The sequence below is a fragment of the Nanorana parkeri genome, unplaced genomic scaffold, assembly GCF_000935625.1.
Source record: "Nanorana parkeri isolate BGI_ZX_2015 unplaced genomic scaffold, ASM93562v1 scaffold88, whole genome shotgun sequence".
NCBI lineage: Eukaryota > Metazoa > Chordata > Amphibia > Anura > Dicroglossidae > Nanorana > Nanorana parkeri.
The window spans coordinates 497,373-513,092 of record NW_017306356.1 but is presented as its reverse complement, the minus strand read 5'-3'; the positions used below and the strand labels follow the sequence as shown (position 1 = coordinate 513,092).

Below are 15,720 nucleotides of genomic sequence, written 5' to 3'. Positions count from 1 at the left end.
CTCAGTTCACAAAACATATAGGGTTATTGAAGTATACAGTATACACACACATACCGGGACCCTGCACTGCCCCATATTGCAGGACCGGGGGTTGGGGACCACTGCACTATATAGTTTGAACCTGGTAATCTAATATACTGTAGGTTGAACCTGATGGACCTGTGTCTTTATTCAACCTCACCTACTATGTAACCATGTAACTATGATAAAAGGCTGATGGGAGAGAAGCCTTTTATAGTAAGGGGCTTGGCACATTGTTAAAACCACATTATTGGCCAGACTTGCACCTGACCGCAGTTATGGGGGATTCATTTTGGAACCCTTAAGTCCACCGTTGAAGCCTGCATTAGTCCCGACTCAAACTCCATCACAACTAGTGACTAGAATGGTGAATATTTAATCAGGACCTGAGTTGATATAGTAGAGGTAGGAAAATATCTAAATAAAACAGAGCTTTAGTGATTTTTCAAAATGGTGAATATGGACTCAGGACCTGGGATTATATAGTAGAGGGAAGACATTCTCTGAGTAGAACACAGAGCCTTAGTGTCTTTTCAGAATGGTGAATATGTGATCAGGACCTAGGATCATATAGTAAAAGGGAGACATTCTAAAAGCAGAACACAGAGCCTTAGTAAATTTTCAGAATGGTGAATAGGTGATCAGGACCTGAGATCATATATTAGAGGCAAGACATGCTCTGAGTAGAACACAGAGCCTTAGTGTCTTTTCAGAATGGTGAATATGGAATCAGGACTTGGGATCATATATTTGAAGGAAGACATTCTCTGAGTAGAACACAGAGCCTTAGTGTCTTTTCAGAATGGTGAATATGTGATCAGGACCTGAGATGATATGGTAAAAGACAGAGCAGCAGCTGCTTAGTAGTTGCTGGCCTTGCTTGCACTGCGTGTGTGCTTGAACTGGGTGCACTGGGGCTGGTACGGAAGTGGAGTTTAGCCTTGTGCTGTAACGTTTATACTGAGGCCGATAGGGAGAGACAGACACAACACAGCTCAGCGCTCTCATAGATACTTTCATTTCTTCAGCCTTAGTGACATCATAAAGAGAAGAACTCGTAGGGAACAAGTCATACAGACCAGGGAATCCTCAGCAGGGATTCCAAAGGTGTAAAGAGGACCACCACGTCGCTAGAATCAAGGAGAGAATAAAAAGTGAATGGGCTGAACGGATCGACATTGAAGGCAGACAACAGAAAGAGGTGCTGCGTTGCCCTTGTGTCTTTAATAAGATATTTGATTTGGAATCATCCTGTGTGCTGGAGGGGAGAAAAAAAAAAAAAAAGCAGAGAGGCGTATTCTTATCCTGTGATCCTTATTTCTTCCACCCATCCCTTCCCTAAAGCATAGCTTCCCCTTCCCAGCCAAAGGGAGCAGGGAAGGGGGGGGGGGGGCAGTGTGGTGTATGGAGTGTCACTGCCTTGTGGATTTTGGAAACGCTGCTGGATTTATGGAAAGAGTTGTTGAGATCCAAGGCTGGGAATAGACACCCCCATTCTTTTATACACACACAGACACGCCGATCCTGGACACTTCCGATGCACTTTGGCTATTTCTCTAAGAAACTGACGACTTGCTTGCTGGTGGCAGGGACTTTGTGCTCTACGTTGGATTGTTCTGATTTTCTTGGCCACGTCTCTCCTTGACCCTTCCTAAGACCACCCTGGATTTAGGAGGAACTTGGATGTGCTTTGCCTGAGCTGCAGTGATCTGTCAGCTGGCATTGTGTCCAGATCGGAGGTGATGCCAATCGCCTCCAGCTCGGTGCAGCCCTCCCCTCCGGACTCCAGCCTGTACAGTCGCTGTCATCCGGTCCAGGCAGACAGACTACGGGACCCCAAGCAGCAGCAGCAGCCAGTGGGAGGCGGTGACAGCGGGGGTGGTGGTGGAGGAGGAGGTGGGCTGTTGCCTTTCCCGATTTGCCTCGATCCCAGGCAGGCTGAAGCAGGGGCCGAGGCTGCAGCGGCCACCAGCAGAGAAGCTGGGCTCAGCAGCAGTAGCAGCACATTGCTGGCTCTCAGTGCTGCCTCTGCCTCCTCCCCCCAGTACCCTCCTGTTCTGCAGGTCACCCCGTCTTTCTCTTTCCCTTCCTCCCTGTTCCAGGCTCTCTCCTCGGCTTCCTCTCCCCCGTCACCTCCTCCACCTCCTATTGCTCCTTCCTTCCTATTCCCAGCTTTCCTGGAGCCCCCAAGGACTAGATCCAGATCTCGGTCTGGATTCACCATGAACCAACAACAGCAGCATGGCATGCCCGGGGTGCCTCACTTTCACCACCAGCTCCAGACACCACCACCACCACCTCATCTTCACCATCATTACCACCACCTTTCTCCTGCCCTGCGTGTGCCAGGCGTGGAAAGAAATGACAACAACCCCCCAGAGGGAGCAAGGCAACCCCACAGTCCTCCAGCAGGGGCAAGAAGGAGAGTAAACAGTCCGACCACCAGTGATTACAACCACCATCACTACCACCACCACCACCACCACATACGATCTCCAGCAGGTAGGAGCCCCAGGGGGAACTTAGAAATGACATATGGCTTGAGAGCTTTACTTTGCATGATGTGCCTGGAGTTGTGTTTACAAAGTTGACTGTCACTTTGACAGGTGAGGAACCATCAGCCTAGGCAGCTACTAGCTTGTCCTTCATTTGGAGGACTTTCCCTCTTTTGGGTCCCTCTGACTCCGTTTTCTGCTTAGCTGTCAGTAGTTTTGCTGTGATGTTTGGAAATAGTCTTTATACATCATGTTTATTATTTTACTGTTATGCTACATCAAACCTTTCATCCTCTAGTTTGATGGTGTGGAAATAAAGAACAAAACAAAAGTAGTGGTGAAAACCTAAAACGTATATGTCTATATATGTTTCTTAGTTCTTTGTAATCCATGTAACTGGGGGTGTGTCATGTCTATACATATTTTGTGCTAGTATTGGGCTTCCTTCTGGTCTCAAAAAGTTGGGATAGATGGATGTGTTTTAAGGCAAGTCCATTGGCATGTATTTAAATGGAAAGCTGAGCTGGTGATGAGGTGCATTCATTAACCTCTGTCTGCCCCATCATCACTGTAGGACATATTGATTATGGCTAGGCATTGTGTTGGGTACCAGCAGCTAGGCAGCATCTCATGTAGATTAATGAGATGTTTTTTTGGTTTTTTTGGGGGGGGGGGGTTTTTGAGCACTGGGCACTCAGATCCCCTCCTCTCCCTCCTGTCATACATTCCTGTAATGCTGGACACATGCTCATGTGGGCGGGGGAAGGGGAACTTAGATGGATTTTACTGCTGCTGTATTGTGATCTTGTCTGTAGAACTGCTGATCACATCCAGAGGGATCTATAATATCAGGCTCTATAAAGGATATACTGTGTCTGAGGGTTAATCAATCGACAGCCTAAACCATGGCTGCAGCTTAGTAACAGTCCATGGAAGGGCTGGAGACTCTCACTGATAACAACTGGGGATCTGTAGATTTCATCTACAACTAGACAGAGCAGTTTTGCCATGTCAGTTCCCTCTCTGCTTGCCTGGCCCCAAGCTGATCATTCCTGCCATGTTTGCACTAAATATTATGCTGGCTAATGCATGGGAAGAAGTGGCTGGTTTCTGTTAACCATATCTGAAGGCGTAAGAGACTTTTGAGGGCGGTCTGTTACCTTCGTGCTCTGCTAGCGTTTAAGGAATAACCTGCAGAATGTATATTTTTTGGGGGGGAATCATTGCTGAATAGTTCGTAGCGAGTGCTGTCAAAATGTCATAGAAGGCTGCCCAGAGTTCTGCTGTCCTGTTCTATAAATATTATACCTTAGAGAGCATCCAGCTGTGCTTATCATAAGTAATTTGCATGCAACGCCCCTTCCCAACTTGACAGCTCCTCGCTGTAACCTAAATACACTCATCTGCATAGAGCAAAAACCCATTGGCTGACATTGACAAATATTTCTCTATGTTTACATATAAACTACAATCCTTTCCTGTCAAATACACTGAAAAAGGAAGATATTTAACAAATTCTGGTCTAAGCATAAGGTATCGTATGGTTTACGATGGATGAACTATTTAGATCTTGAAATATAATATCTGCACAATTTCATCTCTTATCTGCTGATATGCAGATTAGCTGTTTTTCTAAACCAGACACCCAGAATAATTTGTTGCCAGTGTTCTCTGTGCTTTAAAGCCTGAACTCTGGGCTAAAAAAATATGGTCTAAATTCAAGAATCATGAGTATTCTTAACTGAATTTTGGTGTGCTCTGTGTCTTTCTTCCAGATCTGTGCAGTAATCCAGTGTGAACATTTTCCTCTGTGCAGGAGCTTCCTGTAATAAAGACCGGTCACTGCTGCTCTCGCTTCTTGTGCAGGGTGACTGGTCTTGTATCCGCCCCCACCTGTAGTTTCCTACAGGCATCCTGTAGTGGATGGGGCGTGCTGGGTCCCTCCCACAGATCTGCTCTTTGCACATGCTTTGTATAGTACAGTGTTGATTTCAGTGCTTTTACAAGTCAATAACCACATTTGGTGCACACAGTGGATTCATATCCTTTGTGATCAATAAAGCGTATACTTAAATTAAGGTTTTTGAGTTCAGCTTTAAAATCCTTTAGATTCAGTGGGAGGCACGAAGTGTCTGTACTTACCCCTACCTTCAAAAGTTAACATTTGTTGAGGAGGAGGAGTGAGTTTGCGTGTTATCAGCATGGAGACACCATCAGCACACATTGGGGGAAATGTATCAAAACTGGAGCAGAAAGAACCTGGAGCAGCTGTGCATTGCAACCAATCAGCTTATATCTTTCATTTTTAAAGATTAACTGAACAAACTGAAGAGAGAAGCTGATTGGCTGTTCCAGATTCTATCTGCTCCAGTTTTGATAAATTCCCCCCATTGTTTTTCACAAAAAGGGTTGCGGTTTTTTTCTGAAATGGTACAGCGGTTTGATTCTGTGATTTGTTATGATGCAAACAGTGCTTAGTTGAGCTCCACGTTTATTTAAAAAAATAGGCAGAGGTCATACCTGCAACCTCTGTTTCATTAATCCTCATATAACTGCTCAGAATAGATCAGGGGAAATGTCACTTTTTATTAGCTGACTTCCAGGGCTGGCACAGTGTTTATTCCCTCCGTTCTGCTTTTTCCTCCTACAGCCCAGTGCATTAGGCAACCCTGTAGAATAATTATTTTCCCCATTTTCTCCCTTTTGTCACTTTATTCCTTCTTGGCCGTTTACCATATTTCTCCATAGCTTGTCATAACCGCCTAACAGAGCTGAGACCTGTATGTCACTGTTAGTGTTTGGGCCTGTCTGATAGCTGATATCTTAGCTTGTTTTCCGAGACATCGGTCTGTAACTGGACAAGCATTTGAGCATCTGTATGTTTGGCAACATATGTTCTTCCTATTGCTGACAAGTAAATACATTCATGGTAGTTACAAAGTTGCATAGTAGATAGGGTTGATAAAAGACACAGGTCCTTCCAGTCCAACCACATACAGAGCTTGAACTTGATGGACCTGTGTCTTTTTTCAACTTTATCTACTATGTAACTATAGAAATATATGGGGTTAAATGTGCTGTCATGCAATCAGTTAGAGTTTCTTGATTAAAGGTATTTTAATAAGTCTGTATATTTTATTGACAGAAATCACTAAGATACAAAAAGTGGACACTCTTAAAGCCGCCCCATACTGAGGAATAATTCAGCAAAATGACCTGGAAGCTGTGCAGCTGGCAGGGCCGGATTTCCCACAAGGCCAACCAAGGCCCGGCCTTGGGGCAGCAGGGGGTGTGGAATTCCTATCTTCCGAAGCCCGGGACATGCAGTTCCGGGGTGCCGGGCAGGTAGTTGTTTTCTACATTTAGCCCTGCTTTGGGCAAGCAGAGCTAAATGTACAGCAGGGAAGCCACCGCCCGTTTTGAACAAGTGATCTCAGTGATGTCGCCAAGATCACTTGTATGCAGCCTGCATACAGGGGGGCGCATTGAGGAACCTAGCATTGGGGCAGCAGAGAGAGTAAATCCTGCCCTGGCAGCAGTTTCCCCGTCCCTACCTACGCTGCTTCTCTTACCTACTCAGTGCACTGTCTAAGGCCTAGTTCACATGGGTGGTAAAATCGCATTGTGCGGTTTTACCATTCCCAGCCACCCGCTGCAACGGTAGTACCTCGGCCGCACAGTGCATTGCAGCGCAGCAAAAATATATATAGCATATTGCTTTTAAAAGGTGGTGCGGCTTGTCAAATGCGACAATTGGAATTAATTGGTACGGGTATGTAATTGTGGCATAGCATTTCAATCTTGTTGGGATTTAAAAGAAAACCTGCAATCAGGAAGCAGCAGTATCTCCTCCTGAACGCCTGGCAGCCGCTGCTTCACCAGCTTCTGAGAAGGTCTAAACGAGGCCTAAGACTCTGATAAAGATAAGCAAATACTGACATGTTCTAATTAAATATATGAAGAGGTCTAGCTTCAGCTCTCCTGTGACAGAGCCCGGCCCAGCAGTAGGTTGCTCCTGTATTGTGGGATGTTGATGGATACAGTCAACAGACGTTTTCAATTTTTTTATGAGGGTGAAGTGGTGCCCTGAGCAGTCGGGCTGTGCTGTGCGCTGTTGCAAATCTTCAGCATTGCTTTGCCTATGGCAAGCATGCACATCGTACAGAATCGAACAATATGATTGAATTTGTTAATTATCGAAAAGTCATGTACTGTGTCATCGATCGATTTAGATCAAACCTGATTAGTTCCATTTAAATTGTTATGATCAGTGTGACCTGATCACATGAAAGCAGGTAAAACAATATATTTGTTATGTGTATGGCACCTCAAACAATATTTTTTCTGTAATCTTGTTTATTTAAATGATTCTTCATTTTATTCATTTGTGGGGGTTGGCAGGAGGTGTGATATACCTTGCAACAGTTCCACCAGGGCTTAAAATGTTTTTTTTTTCTCATCGTGTTGTTGATCGGCTTCAATTATATGGGCCAATTGCATTTCATTTAATCATTGATGATTAATCAATTGTCTAATCGTAACTTTTCTCTCAATCTGCAAATCAATCGAAAATACTATCGAATATATAATTGCTCTATATTTGGCTACCATTATTTTTTAGTCAGCACAGGGTTATATTAAGTTTGTATTTATGAATTAATTTAGTAATCATTTATTTAGATTTTTACTTTTGAGATTAATTGTATAGACAGGTGTTTTATGACAAGGTAAATATGTTTTTGTAAGTATTATTATTAACATTATTTAGAAACATGTATTTAGAATGAATTCATCATGATACATGTAGGGTTCCTGGTAGTTGCTGGATAGGTTCTAATTTAGTAAACTTAGAGCAACAGTGGCAAGAAATACTGGCAACAAAGACAGCAAAGAGAAAAAAAAAACTATTGTTTACCTATGTTATGGCGAACATCTAAAAATGTTAATTGTGCCTAAGCAAAATTGTGCCCATAGCAACATTTTGTATGGGGCCCCGTGATTTCTAGTTAAACCCCTTGCAGAGCCCACTCGAGAGCCCACCTGAGGTTGAACCTGCAGAGCCCACCATAGACTCTCTATGGTGGGCTCTGCAGGGACACCCTCAGGTGGGCTGGTCGCACTCCTTACCTGTCCGCCTCCTCTTCGTCCACGGTCGCTGATGGGCCCCGCCTCCTCTTCGTCCACGGTCGCTGATGGGCCCCGCCTCCTTCTTCGTCACCAGGCCCCGCCTCCTCCCCTGCTGCCGACCACGGGCCCCGCCTCCTCCTCCACTGCCTGGTCCAGCCTGCTCCACCGCCGCTGCTGGCTCTCATAGAGTCTGTGGAGAGGAATGTGCTGCTGCACAGATTACTGTCAGCGATCTGCTCAGCGGCGTGTTCGTCTTCAGCCGCCAGTAAAAGCCACTAGCAAAGGATCCCATAGCAAACCAGGCGGCCCGCACGGCATCTGGTCGGGCCCCACTGTGCCCCAGGCCCCAAAGCGGCCACCTGGGTCGCTATGGTGATTGTTACGCCACTGTGCCTAAGTTTCACCTTGAGAAATGAACCTTTCGTATTGAATTCCTGGAAAAATGGTAGTGTACCTCCTGCTATGTGTGTGTGCCTAAGCACTTTTGTGCCTACACCTGCGAGGTATATCTGCAGTGTGAGATCTAAGGCACTCCTGGGCCCTTACTGCTTGTCTTAGGAGATTTGAAGTAGGATTTGGCAATGTCACCACACTGGACCCGGAAGTGATGTGCATTACATCATTTCCGGTGTCACTGTACACAGTCTCCGTTGTCGTTGTCACTGTACACAGTCTCCGTTGTTTAAAAGTTATAAAAATGAAAGTACATATAAGAAAAATAAAAAAATGGAAAAAAAAATGTTTTAAGTCCCCCTCCCCCGACGTGCACGTACACACGCAAACACGTGTCGGTGCGCCTACGTGCGAAAACGACAATTGCGCTATACATGTTACATATCTCTGCAAATGTGGGAGTGAGAGCAATAATTCTAGTGCTGTCAATCACTGTTAGCACTAAACTGATGAGCGGTAAAAGCGTTTAAAAAAGGTAAAAATTTGGGGTATTGACCTTTTTTGCGGCTTCACGAGCGGACGCAATATTTAAGGCTTGACATGTGTGGTATCTTATTACCTGGCGTGACCCCGTCTTTCATATTTTACCAAAAATTGGGTATTATATTATGTTTCTGTGCGCTAAATTTTAATTTCGTTTATATTTTCCTAAAAATACTGGTTTGATAAACATTTGCGCAAAAACCGTGCCCCGTAAAAAATTGCAACTAGCATTTTTTATTCTACAGGGCTTCTGCTTTCAGAATATATATTATCATTGTTTGGGCGTCTGAAGCTGTTTTCTAGACAAACATTTATATTTTATCACGTGTGTGCAAATAGTAAGAAAATGCCCCGGACAGCAAGTGGTTAAGAAGTGGCTTTTTTATACCTATGATTCAAAGAACATTCCTCATGAAGTATGTAAATTATGTATTCTACTACTCATTGTGCCTCAATTATGTAAATCTGGAGTAGTTTTTTGGAGGTATGTTGTACTACGATGATGAAAGCATGCATATATCAACTTTATTTATATGGTTTTTAAACCTTTTTTATGTAATAAAGATTTCTGATATTAAGGATGTTGTAATCTCTTGGATCTGTCACCTGGTGGCTTAAAAGCCTCATCTATATGCATTTTTCCTATTGACCCACCAGGGGTGTGGCACCAATTACTCTTTAATGTCATTTGTTAGGGTGATTATGCTGTGATTAGACAAAAGAAAAGATGGGAAAGAGTTGTTTTTTCATTGGTGAACTGACTAGTATATTTCTAATTTCCATGGCAGACTTCCCTTCATTTGAATATACAGTAAAAAAACAACATAATTTTAAATTCAAAAAGGAGTAATTATTATGAGTTAAAAACAACAGCAACACAGATTAAATTTGTATTGTCTTCTTCAACCTGTCCCATAAGAGTTTCATATTTATACAAAAGGAATCTCCTAAGAAAATGGATGAAGAGGAAAAAAAAATGATAATTTGGGGATCTTTGTATTTTTTAAGATTAAGCCAAGACTAACAAATGCACACAAAAATATCAAAACTAAAGACACTTTTAAAGTTTGTTGTTTAATTGAAATTTTTTTTTCAAATCAAGATATGACAAGGGAATGCTGTCAATTAAAACTGAGAATATGTGACCATGGCGGTGGTTGCCAGACCTTTGCATGCATACAGTCCCTAGCAAATGTGTACATACCTTCATGTTCACATTCTAGAGAGATTTTTTTTTAGTAATGTGGTAATCGGCATTTTTAAAGCACTGTTAGATATTATCAGCTCTTTGAGGGCCTTGGTAAATTATGTACAAAACGTTCAACTTTAGTTCACCAGATTAGCTGATTTGATGCCTTTGTGAAATATAGCTCTGGTTTTCATAGACGAATCTCTTTGTTGAGAATAACATAGTGCTACATATATACTTATTTTTATCCATTTTATAATGTAAACTATCACTAGCTAGGTGGGTATATAATGCCTAAATCAGGGGTGGCCAACTCTGGCCCTCCAGCTGTGCTTTAACTACAAATCCCAACATGCCTCTACCTCTGGGAGTTATGTTTGGTACCTGCAGTCTTACAATGCCAAAGATAGTTCCACATCAGCTGGAGGGCCAGAGTTGCCCACCCCTGTCTAAAAGTACATTAAAAAAATGTTCTGTGTATTGTCCATGTTGTGTGTATTATATCGTAGAATCAATCGTTTCAGGGAAAAAGAACAAATGTGGAAACATATATTTATCAATACCTAGCTGCAGTTAACAAATATATTACGTTACTACTTTCTTGGGGGGTTCTTTGCTGTGACTGGGATTGTACAGCTCTACTTCTTCAAAATATTGCCAGTTATTCTAGTTATGCACGGTTAGGCTTCGTGTCAGTTTCTTTGCTGTCTCCGACCCCTTAGAGAGATTCCCTCTCACTTCCTGTCTCATGTCCAAGTTACTGTTGCCTCCTGAGAAAGGAAATGGGTTAAAATCTCCTCAATAGAGACACAGCAGCAGTAAAAAAAAAAACCTGATCTTCAAACCCTTTCCTATTTGATCCAAAACAAAAGAAAAAGTCAAATTCTAATTTTAGGATTATATGCCTCCTATAATGAATGTACTTATAATGTTCATGTAACTCCAAGGTGAATGTTAAAATCTTTAAAGCAAATGTTTTCTTAACCCTTGTTGTGGGGCTAACCCGCACTGTGGGGGTTAACGCCTAGCTTTTGTCTAGGTGCTAAAATAAAAAAATTATACTAACCCGATCCTCGGAGCTGGCTAGCTCCTAGACCGGTCGTTGGAGCCTATCTTCCCTCTGCTTCAGCGGTCTAAGGCCCTGTGAGTCATCACGTTCTATGCACAGTGTATAGGACGTGAGGATACCAAGGGACAGAGGAGGAGACAGTCAGGAGGGAGCACTGTGACAGCCAGCTGGCTCTGAGGATCGGGTGAGTAGAACTTTTTTTTAGCACCAAGGCAAAAATGAACACTTGCAGTGCGGGAGTATCTTCACTGCAAGGGTTAAAAAAAATTTGCTCAGAGTTTTTCTTTATTTAATTGTCAGAGGGAAATGTTACCCTTTTAGACACAAAAATCAACTCTTACACAGATTGACAGACATTGATAAATACCTGACTAAAAGTACAGTGGGACTGGTTATATTCTCTGCAATATTATGCTCTGTCTGTGGCTCATGTCTATCTGGTGCAAAAGACCACACACATTCAAATGGAAATATGACTGAGGTGAGCAGTGCTTGGTGTTTTGGTGGGCAGGGCTCAATTTAACCACTTACGTTTACAGGGTGTAGTTCCTACACCCTAATCTTGTTCCAGCGCAGCATTGCTGTTATTTTTGGAAAGACGTGGGGGTTTTACCCTGAGTCTTAGGAGGGCTTCAGCAGTTCCTGTGTAGAATTATGTCTGTTAACAGTGTTTCAGGTATCACTGATAAGTACCCTGTAAAAGCAAATATTGTTACAATATATTTATTGTAGTCTTTTTTGCGGATCAAATGAGTGACTGTTGATGTGAGTTAATGTCAGTTAAAGCAACAAGTGAAAAAAAATATTTTAATACATTTTCTTTACCTACTCTACCCCTTATTAACCATTAGTTAACCATATCAATCCAAATTAATTGTTTCCTCCCCTTCCCTATAGTTATTATTATTATTTTATTTAAAGCACAACTCCTGGCTCAGGATCCCCCCTCTCCCTCTGCTCACAGCTCCAATGGAAGCACTCCAACCCTTTAAAAAAAACTGTACACAAACTAGTTTTTCAGGTGTCTTTGGTCCGGTCTGGCAACTGCACAGGTCCTCCTTATGTTCTTCTTCCTCTGGTGGTGGGGAGATCCTAAATGCTGCACAAACCAGTGCCTCTACAGAATTTTACTGTGAGTTGAAAGTGAGGGGTGGTGCCATGACACCCTGGGCATACAGAAAAAGGGTTACATTTTGCTGGGTGAAGAGCATGCAATGGAACAGAAGCAGCACTGAATCAATGACCGAGTGGGTCTGTGGGGGAGAGTTTCCTGAGTTTCCAGAGCTGCTGCTGGACGATCCTTTTTTTTTTGTAATTGGTCTTTAATATTATGTCCATTTATGTTTAATCTTTTGTTATTTTTTGGGTTTTTGTTTTTTCATTTTTGCTGTGACACAAAAAATGAAATGAAAAATACACAATTGAAAAATATCACCTTAATTTATTTTGTAAATAGTTTCACTTTGTAGGAAACCTAATCTTTGTTATCTTTATAAAACAAAACACATTGTAGAATATATTTGCACTTTATTATCAGCTCTCACAATATATTTTTTTAAACTTTCACTGGTCAAACTAGGGGAAAAAAATATTTTTTGTTTTGTTATATATTTTTACCTGTAGATGGCTAGACAATATTGACAAAAGAAAGCCTTTTCTGTCCGGCAAAGTATTGCAGAATCAATAGGCCCATTGCTGAAATGGTATGTTGGGGGTGGGAGTATACAGGGACAAAAACTGAAGTTAATAACAGGTAATGCTGGGTACATAATAGATTATTAGTATTAGTATTATTATTATTATTATTATTATTATTATTAGTAGTAGTAGTAGTAGTAGTAGTAGCAGCATTAATATTGCTCTATAATAATTTTATGAAGAAGCTGCTACTAGGTTTAAAATCAATGCACCTACAGATGCTTGCAAACCTCTAACCCTTCCAGTTAGTGTTAAAGCTTGCCTTTTCCCTTCCATCTACCCAATGTTTTTTATTGCCCATCACAGTGATCCGCTACCTCAATGGCCAATAGGAATGTCCATGAGGCAGGATGAGGTTGGCTTGAACACTACCAAGAGGTGCTGGACGTTTGCTAATTAGAATGGCTCAGCATTCAGTGGGAAGGGGGCAACGGGCTTCTTTTTGCTTATTTTATATGGTAGCTAGAAGTGTTATTTTAATATTAATTTAGTTATTTGCTATGCTTGCTGGATAGCATTAGAAGTTTTTTGCATGCTGTCCATATTTCAGTTATAAAAGTCAATTTCAAATTCGATTAGACTTTTAAAACAAAAAGGGCGATTCCCTAGATTTTCTGATATACGGTCTTTATACATTTTAGATGTTTTATGTTTCATCTGTTTAATTTCTTTATTCATTTACTGTGTAATGTGAGCTGTTGTGTACAGTGTAAGCAGATATAATGTTGCATGCAGAAAACACAGCTTCTAGTTATTTTTGCCAACCCTCACCACATAGATGAGTTGTTATTTTAACAAAGGATAGAACCAAGTTGATTTCAGATGCAGTCGACAGCTCAATTACCACACCCCATTTATAAAGCTGTGAGTGTTGATTATTATTAGTGTTACTGATTATAGCATTTTATCTCAGGAACATCAATGGTAAAGGATAGAGTTACTCTTAAATAAACTCGCCTGGCCCATCGTGCATTGCCGTCTTATCTAATGTAAATGTGCTTACAGCTGCAAACAAATGACGACATCACTGCAGCTGCCTGCACTTTGCCTTGCACTGGTGCCTCCAAGAATGACAAAGTATAATGGGCCATGCCGGAGTGTCACTGGCAGGTATCAGATGCAGATTCATTTACCGTTTCACTACCATGGCCTAGCCAGAACTGGCACTGTTTAGATGTTCCTGCGCACCAAACTCCTATAGCCAAATCCATGTGCATATGCAGTGCTAAAATCATGTGATCAATCTCAGTGCTATACTAAGAAAGGTTAGACCTGCCAAAGTGAATACCTGCAGAATGTAAACATAAGGGCACTGCTTGCCATATTGCATGCAACAGCAATAAACTTTAATTCCCTTGCAAAGCCAAAAGCCTATTTGCCTTTTAGCCTTGTACAGAAAATCATGCCTGGGCTGCAGATTAAAGTACAAGGTATTTCTTTTATTATGAAACCTGTAGGATATAGTTTATATTAGTTACAAAGGGTCGTTTCACACATAGTGCCCATTTTTTATGTGTATGTTTATAATTATATGTGGCAAATACATACAGTATAAAGACAGACGTTTCCCCAGTTGGCCAAGCTGTCCTGCAAAAGGGTTGGGATAGTGGTTATGTACAAACTGTTAAACTTCGGGGGTGTTCAAAAGACTTTTTATTCATCTTTAATGAATATGCGGTAACGAGAAAAATGATCATAATTAATCCTATGTTTATCTGCACCACATAATCTTCAGTGCACACAGTTTTGCATGATCAATGTTCTTCAACAGTTTTTGATTTCTTAGATCTCTGGTGGTGAAAGCTTTACCCATGAATCCCCTACTGCAGCATATACTAGTGGGTCCCACTTACATTGTCCAGGTGCTTGTAGAGGTGATCTGGTGGGCAGTGACAGAGCAAGCACTAAGGCAAAAAAGATATTGGTGCTTGGCAAGCCAAGAGAAGCAAGAGGCCGGTCAGCTTATCAGAATACTGAATACACATGTAGTTCAATGTCTCTTTTAGAATGACCGACTGTTTAATGAAAGTGGTGTATCCTTTTAAATGCTTGCAGGTAGTCAGAACTCACCAATGTACCTATTTTTATTCAACTACACCTATTTTTCATTTACTGGCTTTCATTTGTACACCTCTGAATGCACCTTTTGGAGCAAATCCTCTGAATTTTCCAGTACACATTTTTTTGATTTAATGAAGAGCTTATTGGATTGATAAAATAGATAAAAAATGTATTTGTATCCAAAATTATTGAGCATACAGTGAGAAGTGTGACGCATATAGGTATACATTTTCATAAAAGCTTTAACATGTTGACATCATTTCAAATTGATAATTTCAAAATTAATTTCCTGCTATAGGGAGACAACGTCTGTCCCTGTCTCTCAGTTGTGCTCCTGCATTGTCACTCTGTCACATGGACATACGATGCAGTGGAAAACACACATTATGCAACCAGAAAACCTACCCTGAGAAATGCCATGCAGCCATCTTTGGAATGCAGTACCAGACTTGTCAGGTTATTTATACCACTCACACACAGGGTTTTAATAGGTTCAGTAGAATAGTGAATATAGAAGATTGAATACAGGAACATAGCATTGTACATAAGGGAAATAGTTTCCTACACACAGCAAACTTCCTGTTAACTTAGTTGAACATTTTTATCAGTGGTATGCGTGCAGGTCTGTATGATAGACAAAGCCTATGCTTACATATTTTTTACATAGAACTTGCTAACAAGTTGTTGAACTTGTTAGTTCTGCAACTACAAAATACATTTCTCGATAGCTTTTTGCTGATGATATGGTGTTGCTCTAGTGTAATTTTTCTTTTAGCTTTCAGAAAACACAGTGTTTCATAGGAAAAGCATGTAAAAATGGAAATTCAGAAGATAGAAGCACTTTTTGTTGCACTGATTACTGGGTAAGCATTCACAAATGCACATTTAACTAAGCATGCCAGGCAATGAAAAGATCACTATTGTTATCTTTCATGTAATATATGGCAAATACTCTCAGTATAAGCTCAGGGGTCTATTCACAAAGCTACCGAAGGATCTAGCCGTAGCTGCGGCTGATCCTTCGGGTAGCTTCTGCCCCAGGACCCCTTTGGTTCAGGGCTGCTGTACGGGCTATTCACTATAGCCCGTACAGCCCCCGAAGTTGGCCGAGGGGCTCAGTCGAG

At 41.6% G+C, this 15,720-nt stretch overlaps 1 protein-coding gene across 1 annotated transcript in view; it reads left to right on the top strand.

Moving 5' to 3' along the window:
- The first annotated feature begins 2,137 nt into the window (after nucleotides 1-2,137).
- The window catches only part of RNF38 (ring finger protein 38), a 227,031-nt gene continuing 213,448 nt past the window's right edge, over nucleotides 2,138-15,720 (top strand). The window contains exon 1 of the mRNA XM_018552449.1: nucleotides 2,138-2,523. Coding sequence (XP_018407951.1) covers nucleotides 2,244-2,523 — 280 coding nt within the window. The 5' untranslated portion in view covers nucleotides 2,138-2,243. The remainder of the gene's footprint in view (nucleotides 2,524-15,720) is intronic.